The sequence below is a fragment of the Rhinolophus sinicus genome, linkage group LG07, assembly GCF_036562045.2.
Source record: "Rhinolophus sinicus isolate RSC01 linkage group LG07, ASM3656204v1, whole genome shotgun sequence".
Lineage (NCBI taxonomy): Eukaryota > Metazoa > Chordata > Mammalia > Chiroptera > Rhinolophidae > Rhinolophus > Rhinolophus sinicus.
Window position 1 is genome coordinate 38629866 of NC_133757.1, and position 15710 is coordinate 38645575.

General features: G+C 35.7%; 1 protein-coding gene across 4 annotated transcripts in view; it reads right to left on the reverse strand.

Annotated features, from left to right (window-relative positions):
• Nucleotides 1–5947: 5947 nt before the first annotated feature.
• IPMK (inositol polyphosphate multikinase) overlaps nt 5948–15710 on the reverse strand; it is a 37387-nt gene continuing 27624 nt past the window's right edge. For all 4 annotated transcript variants that reach the window (XM_019731842.2, XM_019731840.2, XM_074339440.1 and 1 more), the window contains exons 5-6: nt 12728–12809; nt 5948–11231 (exon numbers count right to left, since the gene is read on the reverse strand). In XM_019731842.2, the coding sequence (XP_019587401.2) occupies nt 10609–11231; nt 12728–12809 (705 nt within the window). In that variant the 3' untranslated portion in view covers nt 5948–10608. The remainder of the gene's footprint in view (nt 11232–12727; nt 12810–15710) is intronic.

Consider the following 15710-nt stretch of genomic DNA (forward strand, 5'->3'; position numbering starts at 1 on the left):
CGCATTTTTGTGCTTTTATTGTGTGTAACTATTTAAAATGGCCCCCGAGCATAGTGCCGAACTGTTGTCTAGTATACCTAAGTGAAGAAAGCACAGAAGGCCCAGACAGAAAATACCTGTGTTAGATAAGCTTTGTTCAGGTAGGAGTTACAGAGCTGTTGGCTATGATTTCAAGGTTAATGAATCCACAATGTATATTAACTGAGGTGACTTAGTGAATACACACATTAAGGTACTGCATTACCATTCTGACACTGACCACCCAGGGTAAGTAGCAGACTGCACAGGTTAAAGGGCATAGACCCCAACAACACGGCCCTTACCTCATACGCCAGCCATTAAGTTTGGGGGCTCCAGGCTATCTACATTTCTGACCAACTGGCTACAAATTTGGGGGTTCCAATGACCCCCTCAGGTTCAAAAACTAACTAGAATGATTCATAGAACTCAGGAAAGCACTAATGTATGATTACAGTATTATTATAAAGAAGAGACATGTAGCGTGAGGCCTAGGTGTGTGTGTGTGTGCGAGAGAGAGAGAGAGAGAGAGAGAGAGAGAGAGAGAGAGAGAGAGAGACTACTTGAAATGAGTTAACAGAGAATAGGAGAAGAATTGGAGAAAATTTGAGGGATTTTTACTGAAAAGGGACAAAGGGAATGGGGCAGCAGATGAAGGGGCAAGGCAGAAGTTAGTAAAAGATGTTTAAGTAGGGGTATTGCAGGTAGGGAAGAGCTCACTTGTATACTAATGTAAATAATACAGTAGAGAGGGACAAATGCAAGTTTCAGGAGGAGGCACAGTTGCACCAGTGATGTTTCTTTAATATGTAAGGGTATAGCTAAGGGCTACAATGCAGGAGTTGACCTCACGGAGAAACTGGCAACATCCATCCATTCTGACAGCAGGGAAGAAGAAAAGGGAAGTAGATGGGTAGATTGGAGGAGAAAGTGATGTGAAATTCTTTTAATTGCTGCCATTTTCTTAATGAAAAAGTAAAATCATGAACTGAGCGATGGGGGAGGAAACATGGTGATCAGCTGTCTGGAAGAATGGTGGGGTGAACTGGCTTGGGAAGTGTACAAGGATTGCCCTGACAGTATTGAGACCAGTATTGGAATTGGAAGTCACAAATTTCAAATGGTACCAGTTAAATGGCTGTATTTTTCTCTAACCTTTTTTCGCTCTAAGGTACAGATACTGAATTGGTGGAAACACTGATGGTAATCAGTGTTGGGAATTTGCCAGGTTGAGTATGATGGAGGGAATTGGGCTAGGGAGCGTGTGGCTGTGTGTGGGAGCGCGTGGCTGTGTGTGGGAGCGCGTGGCTGTGTGTGAGCGTGTGGCTGTGTGTGAGAGCGTGTGGCTGTGTGTGGGAGCGTGTGGCTGTGTGTGGGAGCGTGTGGCTGTGTGTGGGAGCGTGTGGCTGTGTGTGGGAGCGTGTGGCTGTGTGGGAGCGTGTGGCTGTGTGTGGGAGCGTGTGGCTGTGTGGGAGCGTGTGGCTGTGTGTGGGAGCGTGTGGCTGTGTGTGGGAGCGTGTGGCTGTGTGTGGGAGCGTGTGGCTGTGTGGGAGCGTGTGGCTGTGTGTGGGAGCGTGTGGCTGTGTGTGGGAGCGTGTGGCTGTGTGGGAGCGTGTGGCTGTGTGTGGGAGCGTGTGGCTGTGTGGGAGCGTGTGGCTGTGTGGGAGCGTGTGGCTGTGTGTGGGAGCGTGTGGCTGTGTGTGGGAGCGTGTGGCTGTGTGTGGGAGCGTGTGGCTGTGTGGGAGCGTGTGGCTGTGTGTGGGAGCGTGTGGCTGTGTGGGAGCGTGTGGCTGTGTGTGGGAGCGTGTGGCTGTGTGTGGGAGCGTGTGGCTGTGTGTGGGAGCGTGTGGCTGTGTGTGGGAGCGTGTGGCTGTGTGTGGGAGCGTGTGGCTGTGTGTGGGAGCGTGTGGCTGTGTGTGGGAGCGTGTGGCTGTGTGTGGGAGCGTGTGGCTGTGTGTGGGAGTGGCTATAGTGAAGGGCTCTGGAATCCAGGTTGTGTAAGGATAAAAATGAGGACATGAAGATGATGGGCAATGCAAAGTTAGGATCAATGCACTGGCGGTCCTAGTGGAGAGAAAAAAAAGTTGACCTGAAAATAGCAGAGAGAATTCAAAGTACAGGAGGTAGTCAGAGTGGAATAGTGATTAGTAATGTCCAGGGGACGCTCCTGGGAATGAGTGGTGGCTGAAGTGGGGTTGGAAAGCAAAATCATAAGAAATGAAGTGGTCAGGGACTGAGAGGACAGGGTGTTGGGAAAATCACCTGGGTGTGCATGGAAATCACCGAGAATAACGTCAGAAAATCCAGTGAAGACTGACTGTACGCTGGGTGCCATGTTGGACATCCCTGGAGGGGTCGTGAATAGACGACTGCAATAAGGAAGGAGAGCAGGTACTTCCTAGGTGTTTGCTTTTGCTTTGTTCTGTTTAAGAAAGAAGGCAGGAGTAACACTGATTCTGGAAATAGTTAGGGAACGCCTATCACCTCCTGGCCTAAAATTATTTAGGTATGGGGAAAAAACAAGCACCACTTACCTTCAATACCTCTTCTGAAAATAGAAGGAATTGTGCAATGCCATTTGGAAGGATAACTATCAACACAGTTTTAAAATATGTTGATACTTGAAGTAATTTGTAGACTATGTGGAAGCTGCTAATACTTTATGTGCTATTTATGGCTTAACTCAAAAGTATGTAAATATGATATTTCAGTCAAATACTTGAGCTCTTTTGTAAAAGCAAGGTCTCCACACATCTCTAAAGTAAAAATTAAACACCCAGAAAAGCCTACATAGCATATATCTATCTGCAAAGTTACCGAGCACAAGTCTGATTATCCTATTTGAGGGTTGCACAGAATTACCATAGACCTAAGAACTAGATATTAGGGATAAACCTCCTGATTGCTTTGGCTAAGTAAAGTCCAGTGTGTTAGCTCTTTTTATTCTTAAAAGAAGACTTATTCATTTTATTTTCCCCAAGAAATATATTCAGAACAAATTTAAGGGGTGAAAACCATAATAGAATCCCTTCTGGGGAAAATGGATGGGAAATGCATAGGAAAGGGAAATTATGAAGTAAACAGACATTCTCCCAAATAATTTTCACCCTCGCTAGTATAATAGAAAAAAAAAACAGTAGGGAGAAAATGACAATGAATGAGTTAATGCGAAATTCTGATTTAGGAAAATAAAATCTAGCTAAACTGACAATAAAACAGCACATTCAAGTTCAAACAGTATTTCAGAATTAAGTAGCCCTCGCACTAAAAACTGAACCAAAACTACTAGCTCAATGCAAAAAAAAATCTTAACATCAACTGGTGAATTGGTATCTATACAATATAACAGAAAGTACATGTTTTTTGCATAGAAATTTTCGTCATAGAAACCTAACAGTTTGTACACACTGGGAAGAAAATCAACTGGCATTCAAGGTCTCACCAAGGAAGCTCATGAATAAGACAAGACTGCTTAAGATGCCCAACCACCCCCCAGATTATAACAATGTAGTAATATAAACTGAAGACGGCAGCACTGTCAGCCTACCCAGTGAGTTCTACCTCTGGGGAAGGGGTAGAAACCTGGATGAACTTTTAACAAAAGAGTAAGAGATTCTTTAATTTGCATGTGCTGCTTGTCCTTCTCAGCGTAATTAAATATCCTTTGTCCCATTTGATCTGACATTGCAGCCTGATTAAACCATGACCCTGACAAGCCAAGACTCAGTTTTCTGGCGCCCTGTGTGAGTTGGTGTGAGACTGGACATGTTGATTGCACTGTGCCCTGACCTTGCATCATGCCCTGACTGACTGCAGATTTGGCAATAGTAGCAAACTTGACTCAAACAAGGTTGAAACCTGTTGGCATGTGCAAGTTTTCTCCTCTTGGAACCCTACTCTACGACTAGCAGAAAATGCCCGGGCTAGCCTGCTGAAAGGATATGAGACACCTCATCCCAGGCATCCTCGCCCAGCTCACAACTCGCCCCTCTGACTCCCACTCAGTCGCTCTGCCAGCTGACTGTAGAAACCTAAGTCCAGCCAAGATCAGTAGAACTACCCAACTGATTTGCAGATCCATACAAATCATAAAGGGTGGCTGTTTAAGCCACTAACATTTTTGGGGTGTTATGCAGCAAGAATTGCTGAGAGTGGTCAGGCTAGCCCATTACTTATTGTCCCCTCTGCCTCTTGCATAACTGAGATGAGTTAAGGTGAACCATAGTAAGGAGTGGAAAATGGAAGACTGATGACAACTAAGGTATGGCATGGTTTCTTCACAAATTTACAAAAGCAAGGATATCCTCTGAACTGGATCCAAGCCCTATAAGCTACAAATTAATCCTATTTACCTTAAGTTTACAATCTTCAAAATGTATGAGGTGATAGTTTAATTCTTCCACAGACTACCAATGATGCTTCTATAGATCTGACTTAAAACATTTCAGAGCATCCAAACCAATTATACCATGTCATTTATGCCTAAAGCATCTCTTTAGAATGTTGTTAGATGGCAAGTACAACATAATTAACAAGCACATGTGCAATGTTTTCTTCAGTTGGCAAAGTAGTCATCATTCCCACACAAAAAAGGCCAATGCACAAATAATTAAAAATAAAAAAGTCTATTATTATAGGATTCTTAAGAACCGCTGTAGAAGGAAGGCTTAACGGCATGACATAGCCGATGAGTTTGTCTTCCCACTGAGAACGGCTAGTATTATCTTGAGCCATTGCTGCCTGTATTTTCTCACATTCTAAACCCATTTCCTTCTCAGCACTCTCTCCTGGCTTTCAAACAGCTATGGTTGCTTGGATCAAAATGACCCAAGATCTACTGCACACTCCACCCACAACCAAAGAACTTTTTAAAAATCTTGCTACTCAAAGTATGGTCCATGGACAAGGAGCATGACAAATGCCACCCAGGCCTGCTCAATCCCAATGCTCATTTTTGACAAAATCCCCAAGGGACTATTTTCACTTTTTATGATTTCATTTCAGTTTTTGTCTAGTTCTTACACTTCGCTGTAACTTGGGGACAATGGCAGTGGGAGTCCCTATTCTTTTCAGCAGTTAGGCAGCCAGTCGTAAAAAGCAAATGAACTTCTTCACACAGTATTGCTCCTCCCCACAGCGCACAGCAGGAGGCACAAGACGCAAGCCACACACCTTTCTGGAGCCGAGTCACAATTGCTAGGAGGCTGGGAATCACACACCCGCTGCCTCCTGCATGCCATCAGACTGACCACCCTCTTTCACAGCCCTGCTGTATGTTAACTATCAATCACAGCCTCAAGTTTTGTTTATTTCTACCAAACAGTACCTATCTCCAGGACTGGTACTGAATCTCTTATGCAACTTTTTTATATCTTCAAATACAGTGCCTGGTCAAGGATAGGATTTCGACAGTGCCCTCTCTTTTAAATGAATGAATGAAAAGAATTAAGTTGGTCACTGATTAATTCATGAAAATTTCAAATAATGCAAAAAACATTTCACCTACTTCTGAAGTTTTAAAATTGTAGTATGTATTTTCACAGCCAAGTCAATTTGCTTCTACAGTCCACCTCCATTAGGTTGATTTCAAACATTTCCGTCCGTATGATAGAAAAAGAAACAATATTAATAAAAAAGTTTACATACTTTTTCATTTCTTTTTTTTTATGGAGGGCACAGCTCACAGTGGCTCATGAGGGCATCGAACAGGCAACCTTGGTGTTATCAGCACCACGCACCAACCAACTGGCTAATCGGCCACCCATACTTTTTCATTTCTAATGCATAGGCTTCTATTAACATCCCGGTCTTAATGATTCTTATAGTTTCCGGTACATAATATGCACTCAAATATTTGTTGAATGAATAAGTTAGTATTAAACCTACCATGGGTTTGCTGGCATGTTACAATTAATGGAAAAAAAAAAGCTCCAATGCAAAACATTTTAATAGGTTGTCAAATATACACTTATTAGAATTATCTAAATATCACTTATAAAAATCGGTATATCACATTAGATGATTCTATAAAATAAAATCACACATTGACAATAACCCCTGCAGTCCAAGAATACCCCCCATCAATAATACAAATTACAAACACATTAAAAAAAGAGACATGGTTTAGACATTTAAACCAAAGTAACTGACTAAATACATTCATTCATCAAGTACAATAAATTTAGCATAGTCACTAATAACAGTTTAGGTGCAAGTTCACATGCTTCCATAAATCTTCCAGTACAGCTCCCACAGTAAAGTGTCTCTGTGCACACCGTTATCACGTAGATGCAGGGGCAGCATACATCATACTTAAGACTATTTCACTTCATTATTCAACTTGTTTATCTTGTAAGTGACTACCAGGCCAAAATTTAACCCCAATGATGACAAAGTTCAACAATTAAAGAAAATTCTTGGAAGTATATTCTAATTTGTTTAGTTGCATGAATACTGTTTCCTCTTACTAGATGCTATCAAAATAAGTAATAAGAATTTGAACACTAACTCCCCCAAAATGGAAACTCGAACCTCCCTAAATATTAACAAGCATTTTAAGTAACAATAAAATCACTGTGTGGGTCAAAAATTAATTTCATATTCATTGCCAAATTTAAAATATCAGTGATTTGCAGGTAAGATTGAGGCCTAAAACATTTGTGCTAAATTGTAAAATACAATGTAAAAAATGTGCAGTAATTCGCTTGTGAATATAGAATGGAATGCTTTTCACAGTAATATTATGTTAAAACACTAATCTAAATGGACAGTCTAAGTAAACGTACCTTTACTAGCAAGAAAAATGAAAAATTAAGGTCTTTTTATGCTATCTATAATTACTACCTGAACACAAAGTCAAATAGAGGGTGCAATGCTGCAAAGTATTATTTTTAACCTCTCTCTCTAACATTATTAGTCGCTTCATCTCAACTCAATAATTACCTTATTTTTACACAAATTCAAATGCTAGTTAACTTTATTATCTTTAAATGAATATTTCTCTATATCTCTATTTTAATTCAGCCTCCAACCCCACCCCATCTGGACAGAACACTGGAAATAGTTAGGGCTTTGTCTGATTGGTTCACAACTGTGTATTTAGTTCACAACTATTATTTAGGGGTTATCAATACTTGGCACATGGTAGATATCCAGTAAATATTTTTAAATGAACTAAGAATCCTGGTCTCCATAGGCAACTCCACTTGTTTTCCCAAAGCATTAAAAGACAATTTATCTCTTTACACAATCAAATTGACAATAATTTTTAAAAAGAAATTGATGTCTACACTATAATAACATTATAGGATGCAACGCAAGGATAACTGAGGCTACACATACATCAAATCAAGGTTAAAGGCACTGGATAAGAAAGATTATTACAAAGCATTGTAAACAATTTTTTAAAGCAAATCAAGTTTTAAAGTATCAAATGCCGAACTTCCATGAGAAAACAGTACTAAAATGATGACAATGCTTTAAAATAGTGGACAAAATTTCTGTAATTTCACAAATAAAATTCTTTCATTGTTTTATGATTTTCTTTCATCTTTTGTCTTCTACAATATTCCAAATCCTAGAAACAAATATTTTCAGTTGCATGGAACAAGAAAATTGCAACTAAAATATCTCCAAAAATTTCTTTCTCTTATGTTAAAAATTTGATAGATGATATGAAGAACATCTTGAAAATCAGAACATAGTAAATTATACTCAATCAAAATCAGAAAACAAGTTCTTATTCAGTTGAACACAATCTAAAGCCCCACAACAGCAAATTGTAGTGTAAGAGGCATAGTAAGCACATCTTTCCAGACACATAAAATAAAGAATGATGAATACTGAGTTGAAAATACCACGCTCCATGTTAGAATAATGAATACTGAGTTGAAAATACCAAGCTCCATGTTAGAGCCATTTAATATACATTTTCACAACTGTTTCTTGAAAAACTATTTAGATAAAATATTTATCATTTATCAATTTTTATTAATATTTGCATCTATGCAACTTCAATCCATATTAAAATATCAATTGATGTAAATACTTTATTATAAAACTATTATACAATTTAAATTTTTATTAGAGAAATGTATTATTCACTCTCCATAATTTCTTAAAGTTCTTTTTGAGTGCATTCCTTAAGAAATACACTAAAATCATTATTTGTGTTCCCTAGTGGAAAAAATTTTTTTTATAATCTTGCTAACCCAAACTATATCTTTATCATGTTTACTTCTTAAACATTTACATGTTTAAATATGCTTGGTGAATAGTGATCATTCATTCCCACAGTGGTAAATATCAGCATAATGCTAAATGACTGGACTAGATAGTAAAATAGTCACAGGTAGATTACATAAACAGACACTTATTCTGTTATATGTAAGCTTACTTATAAAGTAACATAAAATGAGCATTGGATAACAGTGATAAAAAATGTAAACAAACAGAATTAAATGTTAATCCCTTCCCTGAAAAACAAAAGAGATTGTTTTATTAAAATAAAACAAAACATGATCTATTATCAAAAAGGTTAAGACACTGATTTTACAAAACTGTATTTCCAAATATGAATAAAGAAAATCTGGAACAGTTCATTCACTTAATTGAGTTAAAATGTGCAAAAAACCTGATAATACTTAAATGTATTAAATTCATTGTATATAGGCTGATACCTTCCCATACAAAAGAAGCCTTATTTTGTTGATTCAAAATAGTGTCTAATTATCTGAACTTAAGATTTATTGAACCATATCCAAATAACAACAACAACAACAGAAGTCTATATTGTAGGAGAAATAAAACTAAAAAATTTCTGACTATTAATTATGACTTGAAATTCATCCCCACAAAAAAAGCAAAAGTCAATACCCATTTAGGCAGTAGAGAAAAATATGAAGTCCCTATGGAAAATACTTACAATGACTCTAAATAAAAAATTAAAAACAATCAAATTTTGCTATAACAAAACGCATATGAAGTTTAAAGTTACTCATATTTAATAGATATACTAAGCACAGAATTCATAGAGAATTTGGTACTTCGGTTTGTGCTGATATATTTGCAAAGTGTCCTCAGAGAGGGTTGGAAAGGTGAGATTTATGTAAAATTGTGGTACATTCCTCTACACCCAAAAAAGGTGGTTGGATTTAAGTTTAGTTTGTAATTCTAGAGGGGGGAAAAGGTGTATGCATGGGGGAGAGAATCTAGCAATGCACAACTCTAAAACATTTTCCAGGAATATGGCAAAACCGCTAACTACTTAGATGGGTTATTAGTGAATCAAAATGCAAGTAATGAGAGCATAAACATCTACCATATTTGCAAATTTAATTTCAAAGTTTTAAACATTTTCAATAACAACTGGTTGTTTTTAAAAAGGTGGTAGATGTGAAATACACATAATACAGAAGCTAATTTATCCAGGAAAAATAGCATTGCCCCCCTCCATGAAATTAAAGTATAATTTCTCTCTTGAATATATTATAAAACTATTCTGAGTAAGAGTAAAATAGAAGCATGGATTTAGATATGCACGAAACTCTCTATGATTTACTAATTTACATAGTACTTTTGATAACACAATGTTGGATGTTGTCCTTCACTGCTTATTAGAATTCTGAGAAACACTATCTTTAGCAACATATTTATACTACTGCTTAACTGAACGGAGACATACAAAGATTAAAAAAAAAAAATCTCAAGTTATTTAAAAAAGAAAAAGCTTCAAACATCCACCTTTTTGAAGCTGCAGTTGGAGGAGAAGGTATTATATGATTTATAACACTTTTCATGATGTAGTAAATATATATTCCAATTTGCCCATAAATAAGATTTTTAAAAAAAATTTTTTTCGTTCCTTCCAAGTAACTTCTCTCTTCTTGTCCTGGCAAGAATAATTATTAATGCCCTTAATTTCAAGATTTTTGTTGTTGTTGTTGTCCATTTCAATAATCTTTTTCATGAAGTACACAGTATTTTGAAATATGAATATAAATTAAAATTAAAGGGAAAATCTGCTTTTGGAATGCAATAATTTGAAATAATTTCACTAAGAAGCACCTTTTGATATGCTGGTCTGAACTTTTAATATAAAACCTAAACAGTACTTATTTCTGAAGTAGAATTTTCTCCAGTTTTAATAACTTCATATAGCACTACTAAGGACATTAACCTGTGCTTTCTAGATTTGTGAGTGTTCTCATAATGTAATGAGTTAAGATATGGCTCATTGTCAAGGTTATGGGTGGACAGAGATTTCATGATAAACTGGCTACAAAAAACTAAACTCTTAATGACTGAATGTTTGCGTGTTGCTTGAGCCAAATAAATGTTTAAACCAGGTACCACCACATTCCCTGCTTAACATTCCGAAGTTTCTTTATTCTTCATAGTTTTCAAATGAACAAATAATTAGTTTTCCTGAGTAAGATTATAAAAAAGTTAACCCTTCTACCAAAAGTATAAAGACAAATAAAATGTAGACTCACAATACAAATTTTTTACATAGCCTTACAAGTACAGAGATATTGATTGCTGCTCTTCACTATGATTGCCCCATCCCTTAAAAAGGCTGCAGCAAAGGTTTCAATTGTCTAAAATACTCTGCAGTACAGTAATTAAATGCTTCAGCCCATAAACATATCCCTCATCTATTGTGTTGCTAGGGAAAACATGAGCAAAATCTATCATTCGCACTTCTACTTCTGCAATCTCTTGGCAATCAGTGGGAAAATGGTAGAAAACTTTTTCCAGTTGGGAAAGTACATTTCCGTTTAAATGTTCCTGTGACAAGCTTTTCCACCCATTGTCTTGCTCTATATTTTCAACTTTCAATGAAGTCTGACTGTGATGCTTTTTTGAATACATTTTTCTGTGACGAGCATACATCTTGGACAAGCTTTTGCCTACTGAAGCCTCTATTTTTCCATTCGCTGTGGAACTTAACACTCGAAAGTTATTATTGTACTCCAATACATCTGTGTCTGAGAGTTGTCCTTTGAACAAAAATTTTTCTGCCAAAGTTCTGTCATTTGATTTTGTAGTAGTTGGCTGAGATGAACCTTCATAAACAAACAGTAATGAACTTGCATAAAAGTTAAGCTGCTTCTGGGTTTCAAACCACTGCAGAATATTCTCAATCTTATGAATACTGGCAGCAACAGCATCTTTTCTTAAGCAGAACCCATTATGAAAAAACCTGGAAATCCCTATAAAAAGGAAAATATAGTATTGTAACATATTATTATGATTATACTAAAATTATGAAACAGCTATTACTTGGGAAGTAAACTCATCTTAGATACAATTCTCCAATTTTTTCCCGTCATCCCTTGCAATTAACTGAACAGGTAAGAATTGTAGTCAAACACAGAAACTTGGACCTCAAGCTGATTTCTGGTGAAGATGCTCTTACTAGAAAATATTTAAATGGCACTTATGTAAAATGAAATATCCTATTTAGACAAAACTATTTATTACAGAGAGACTGGTAATTTAGTTCTCTCTGTATATATTCTCTTAATGAATGTGATTCCAAGATTTGCTTCATTCATTATTGTGAGCTTTTATAGTAAGATTACTTGTCAGAATCACATTCAAGAATTAATAAAAAACCTTGAGTCAAATCATAACCATTTTTAATGGTATGAATAGCCCATCACCAAAATATCAAATCATAACTGTACTAAATTTTTTGTTCTCAATAATACTGATTAAATCAGTCTTTTCACAAAAGTTAAGCTCACCTTGGGGATTAGCACTAGTCCAGTTTGAGTATGTTATCCAAAATTGAGACTTTTAAATGTTGTAACCTATCAGATTACACACCTTTAAAATTATGCCTATTTTATCATATTTGGAAATTTATGGGCAAATTCCATTTGATTTCTGCTTTTAAGCAGTTTGTTACCCTACTTTGGGACAGAAACTGCTAAATATATTCAGCTTAGGCTGAGAAATATTTCAATAAAGAGCCAATCTGCCTATTACCTTGCTATTGGCCAAGGCAAATATTATTTGTTAAGACCACACTGTGGATACTTGTTTTCTACACATAAAATTTTTTCTTCAAACTCTTTATACTACACATAAGCTGTTCCCCATCTTCGGTAGAGCTAAGACTAAGCTTCCAATAGAATATTATTTCCAGAAATCTAGGATATCATTGCTTTTGCACTATCTTGTCCATAAATATTTTAGAAGCATGTATGTTAACATATTTTATTTAAACTATTTTTAATGCCATTTGTTCATTCATAATATAGTTCTAGAAACTTACAATATACAGCTCAACTATACATGGACAATTTCAATAAAAATAAATTACATGGTACAAGACACATTTTAAAGTCTTTTACTTAAAGTAAAAGTCTTTTACTTTTACAAGCAGTTTTAATATACTATGATCTTAAAGATAATCTGTAGTTCCAGTACTTGGACTAGATGGTTGGTTCAGAAATGTTCATTTTTTAAAAGTATATTAATAAATAATAAATGAGTAAAAATATAAGACTGTTCATGGACCCATGGTTTTGGTATATCATGAACCGGGGATTATGAGTAATCCAATTCTGTGACTCTAAGGTTTATGTTTTTTTTTTGTTTATTATTGTGAATTGAATTATACCAAAAGTGAATTAAAATTGAAATCACTTTAGAATTACTTTGATAACTGTGCAGTAATAAAAGGTTTTATTATCCTTACCATCCTTTAGAGTTTCTTTTGTTAAGCTTCTTCCATAGTGCTGATTTTGTGTCTCATAGCTATCAGAATGAACATGATAAACCTGTCAGGAAAAGCACTAAATGTTAAAAATGAATACTCCTTGACCATGTAAGGATTTATCCAAGCAATGAAAAGATGGTTAAAGATGGGAAAGTCTATTCATATGATTCATTCTAATGGATTTAAGAAGAAAAAAATCATACTGTCTTATCAATGGATGTTAAAAGGCATTTAATAAAATTATATCTACCATTGGCGAAAGCTCTTTAAAAGGATAGATGAGTATTTCCAATACGAAAAATTGATGTAAAGCTACTAAAAGGTAGCCTCAAGTTTAAAGTAGAAATAAGAAAGCATCTGTCATAAAATACAAGAAGCTTCCACAAAAAGTATTCTACCACAATGTCCTTTATCATCGCTATCTAATATTTTGTAGTTTCTAGCAAATGCAAATGTACAAAAGGAAAAAAAATCGGAGGTATAATAATTTGGAAAGAAGGAGATAAAAATAATACTCTTTGTAGATAATTACTCTTTGTAGACTGGAAAATCAACTGAAAAACTAATACAAACAAAAACTTGAAATGGTGACTGAATACAAATTAGTAAACAGAAAATAAGCTTTGATATATACAAATAACTGGTTAGAAACCAGTAATAGAAGACCCCATTTACAAATGCAACAAAAAGGAAATAAAACACCAAAATAAACTAAATAAAGGTTAAGATCTATATAAAGACATCTTTAACACATTCCTAAGACATACACACACATATTCATGTTCTCAGAGAGGAAAATTCAACATAAAAGATACCAACTCTATTTAAGTTGACCACAACTAAAATGAGATTATAATAAAACATCAACAATTGTTGTAACCTTATATGCGAATTCTAAAGTTCATATAGAAAAGCAAAAATAGCTAGGAAAATCGAAGGAGAGACTACTAACTACTAACAACTAAATTCAGGAGAGTCTACTAACCTTGCCGTCCTACCAGATACTGAAACATATTTCATTTATATTTTTTCAAAATTAACTGAGGAATAAATGACAAATATAATTGTACATAGAGAGGGTGCAAAAAAAAACTGCATACACATTTTAAGAAAAAAAAAAAAAACTATTAAAATTGTAATACTCAATATATACCGATAACAAAACATGAATACAAGTCATGTGTACAGATTTTTTTGGCAGCCCTGGTATTTAAAGTGTACAATGTGATTATTTGGTATACATATACACTGTGGAAAGCTTACCAAGATCAAGATAATTAACACATCCATCACCTCACACAGTTGACTAGTTTTGTGTGTGTGTGGTGAGAAAGCTTAAGATCTACTCTCAGCCATTTTCAAGTATGCAATACCATATTATTAACTATAGTCACTATGCTGTTGTACATTAGATCCTCAGAACTTATTCATCTTATAACTGAAAGTTTGTACTCTGACCTACATCTCCCTGTTTTTCCTTCCCCAAACCCCTGTAAACCACCATTCTATTTTCTTTCAATGAAATCAGCTTTTTTTTAAATTCCACATATAAGTGATACCATACAGTATTTGTCTTTCTTTCTTTGGTTTATTACACTTAGCATAATGCCCTAAAGGTCTGTCCGTGTTGTCTCAAATGGCAGGGTTTCAAAAATCCTACTAGGTATGGCATGTCTTTGGGGAGGGATAAAAATGTTCTAAAGTTGAATGTACTAATTGTTGCTCAACTCTATGAATATACTAAAACCAACAAACTGTATACTTTAAACGAATAAATTGAAAGGTATGTAAATTATATTTCAATAAAGTTATTTTAAAAATACATCAAACAGAGGAACCTCTATCTATCTGGGGATATGACACATCCCAGGAGAGCTAATTGCAATGCCTTATTTACTTATCCTGTGAATGCACCCTAAAGCAATGGAAAGCCACTGAAGAGTTTTAAGGGAATATTATGATTAAATACATACATTCTGCAATGTTTGGAGAATAGACTGGAAGAGAGCAAAACTGAACTTGAGAGATCAGTTAAAAGAACAGACTGGAGTAGGATAATGGTGATAATGGGACTCAAGAGATGTTTAGCTATTGAGATCACCAGGATTGATGCATAACTCTGAGAGGTAATGGTGACTACACAGTTTCTAGTTTGTAAAACTGAATGCATGGTGGTGCCATTTATTAAGATAAGAAATAACAAAGATTTATTGCTATGGTTGTGGTTGTTTGTCTGCGAGAGAGATGAGTATATCATTTTTTTATGTATTAGTTCTAGATGTTTTTAAGTTATCCAAGTAAAATGTCTAGTAGGCTGTTGGCTTCACAGATTAAGAGATCAAAGAAAAAGAAGAGGCTGAAGATATGCATTTGGGAGTTATCAGTGTGAGTGAAAATGAACCAATAACAAAAAAGGACATTGCATAGAAAAAAAACAAAAACAGAAAAGAGAGGGAGGCAGTAACATGGAACAGAACAGAATGTCTCAACATTTAAAGAATAAACAGAAAAAAGAAAAGAGCCGGCAAAGAAAACTCCAAAGTGGACTTTGGGGAAAAACAGAAGAGGGTGTAGTGTCATGGACACAAAGAGGAATGTTTCAAAGAAGACCCAGTCAGCCTTGAAGGCTGCTTTTTAAAGTGAAGTGAGGTGAGTAATGAAAAATGCCATCTGGATTTAGTGACATGGAGATGTCATTTGGGACTTTGGTGAGGAGCCAATTTGTAGCATGATGGAGCAAAAGCCAGACTGAAGGTTGAAAACTACTGAGTGGGAAGGACGACAATGGGAATAACTAGTGTGGTTGCGAAGGGGAGGCAAGTTAAACCCACCGCTGGAGAGCAGAGCAAGGTAAAGGTGGGTTTTGATGTTTCGGTTTTTTTTTAAATTGAGAGTGATTTGAACATATATAAAACAAAAGGGAAAGAGTCAGTAAAGAGAAGAGAGATAAGTTGAAGATATA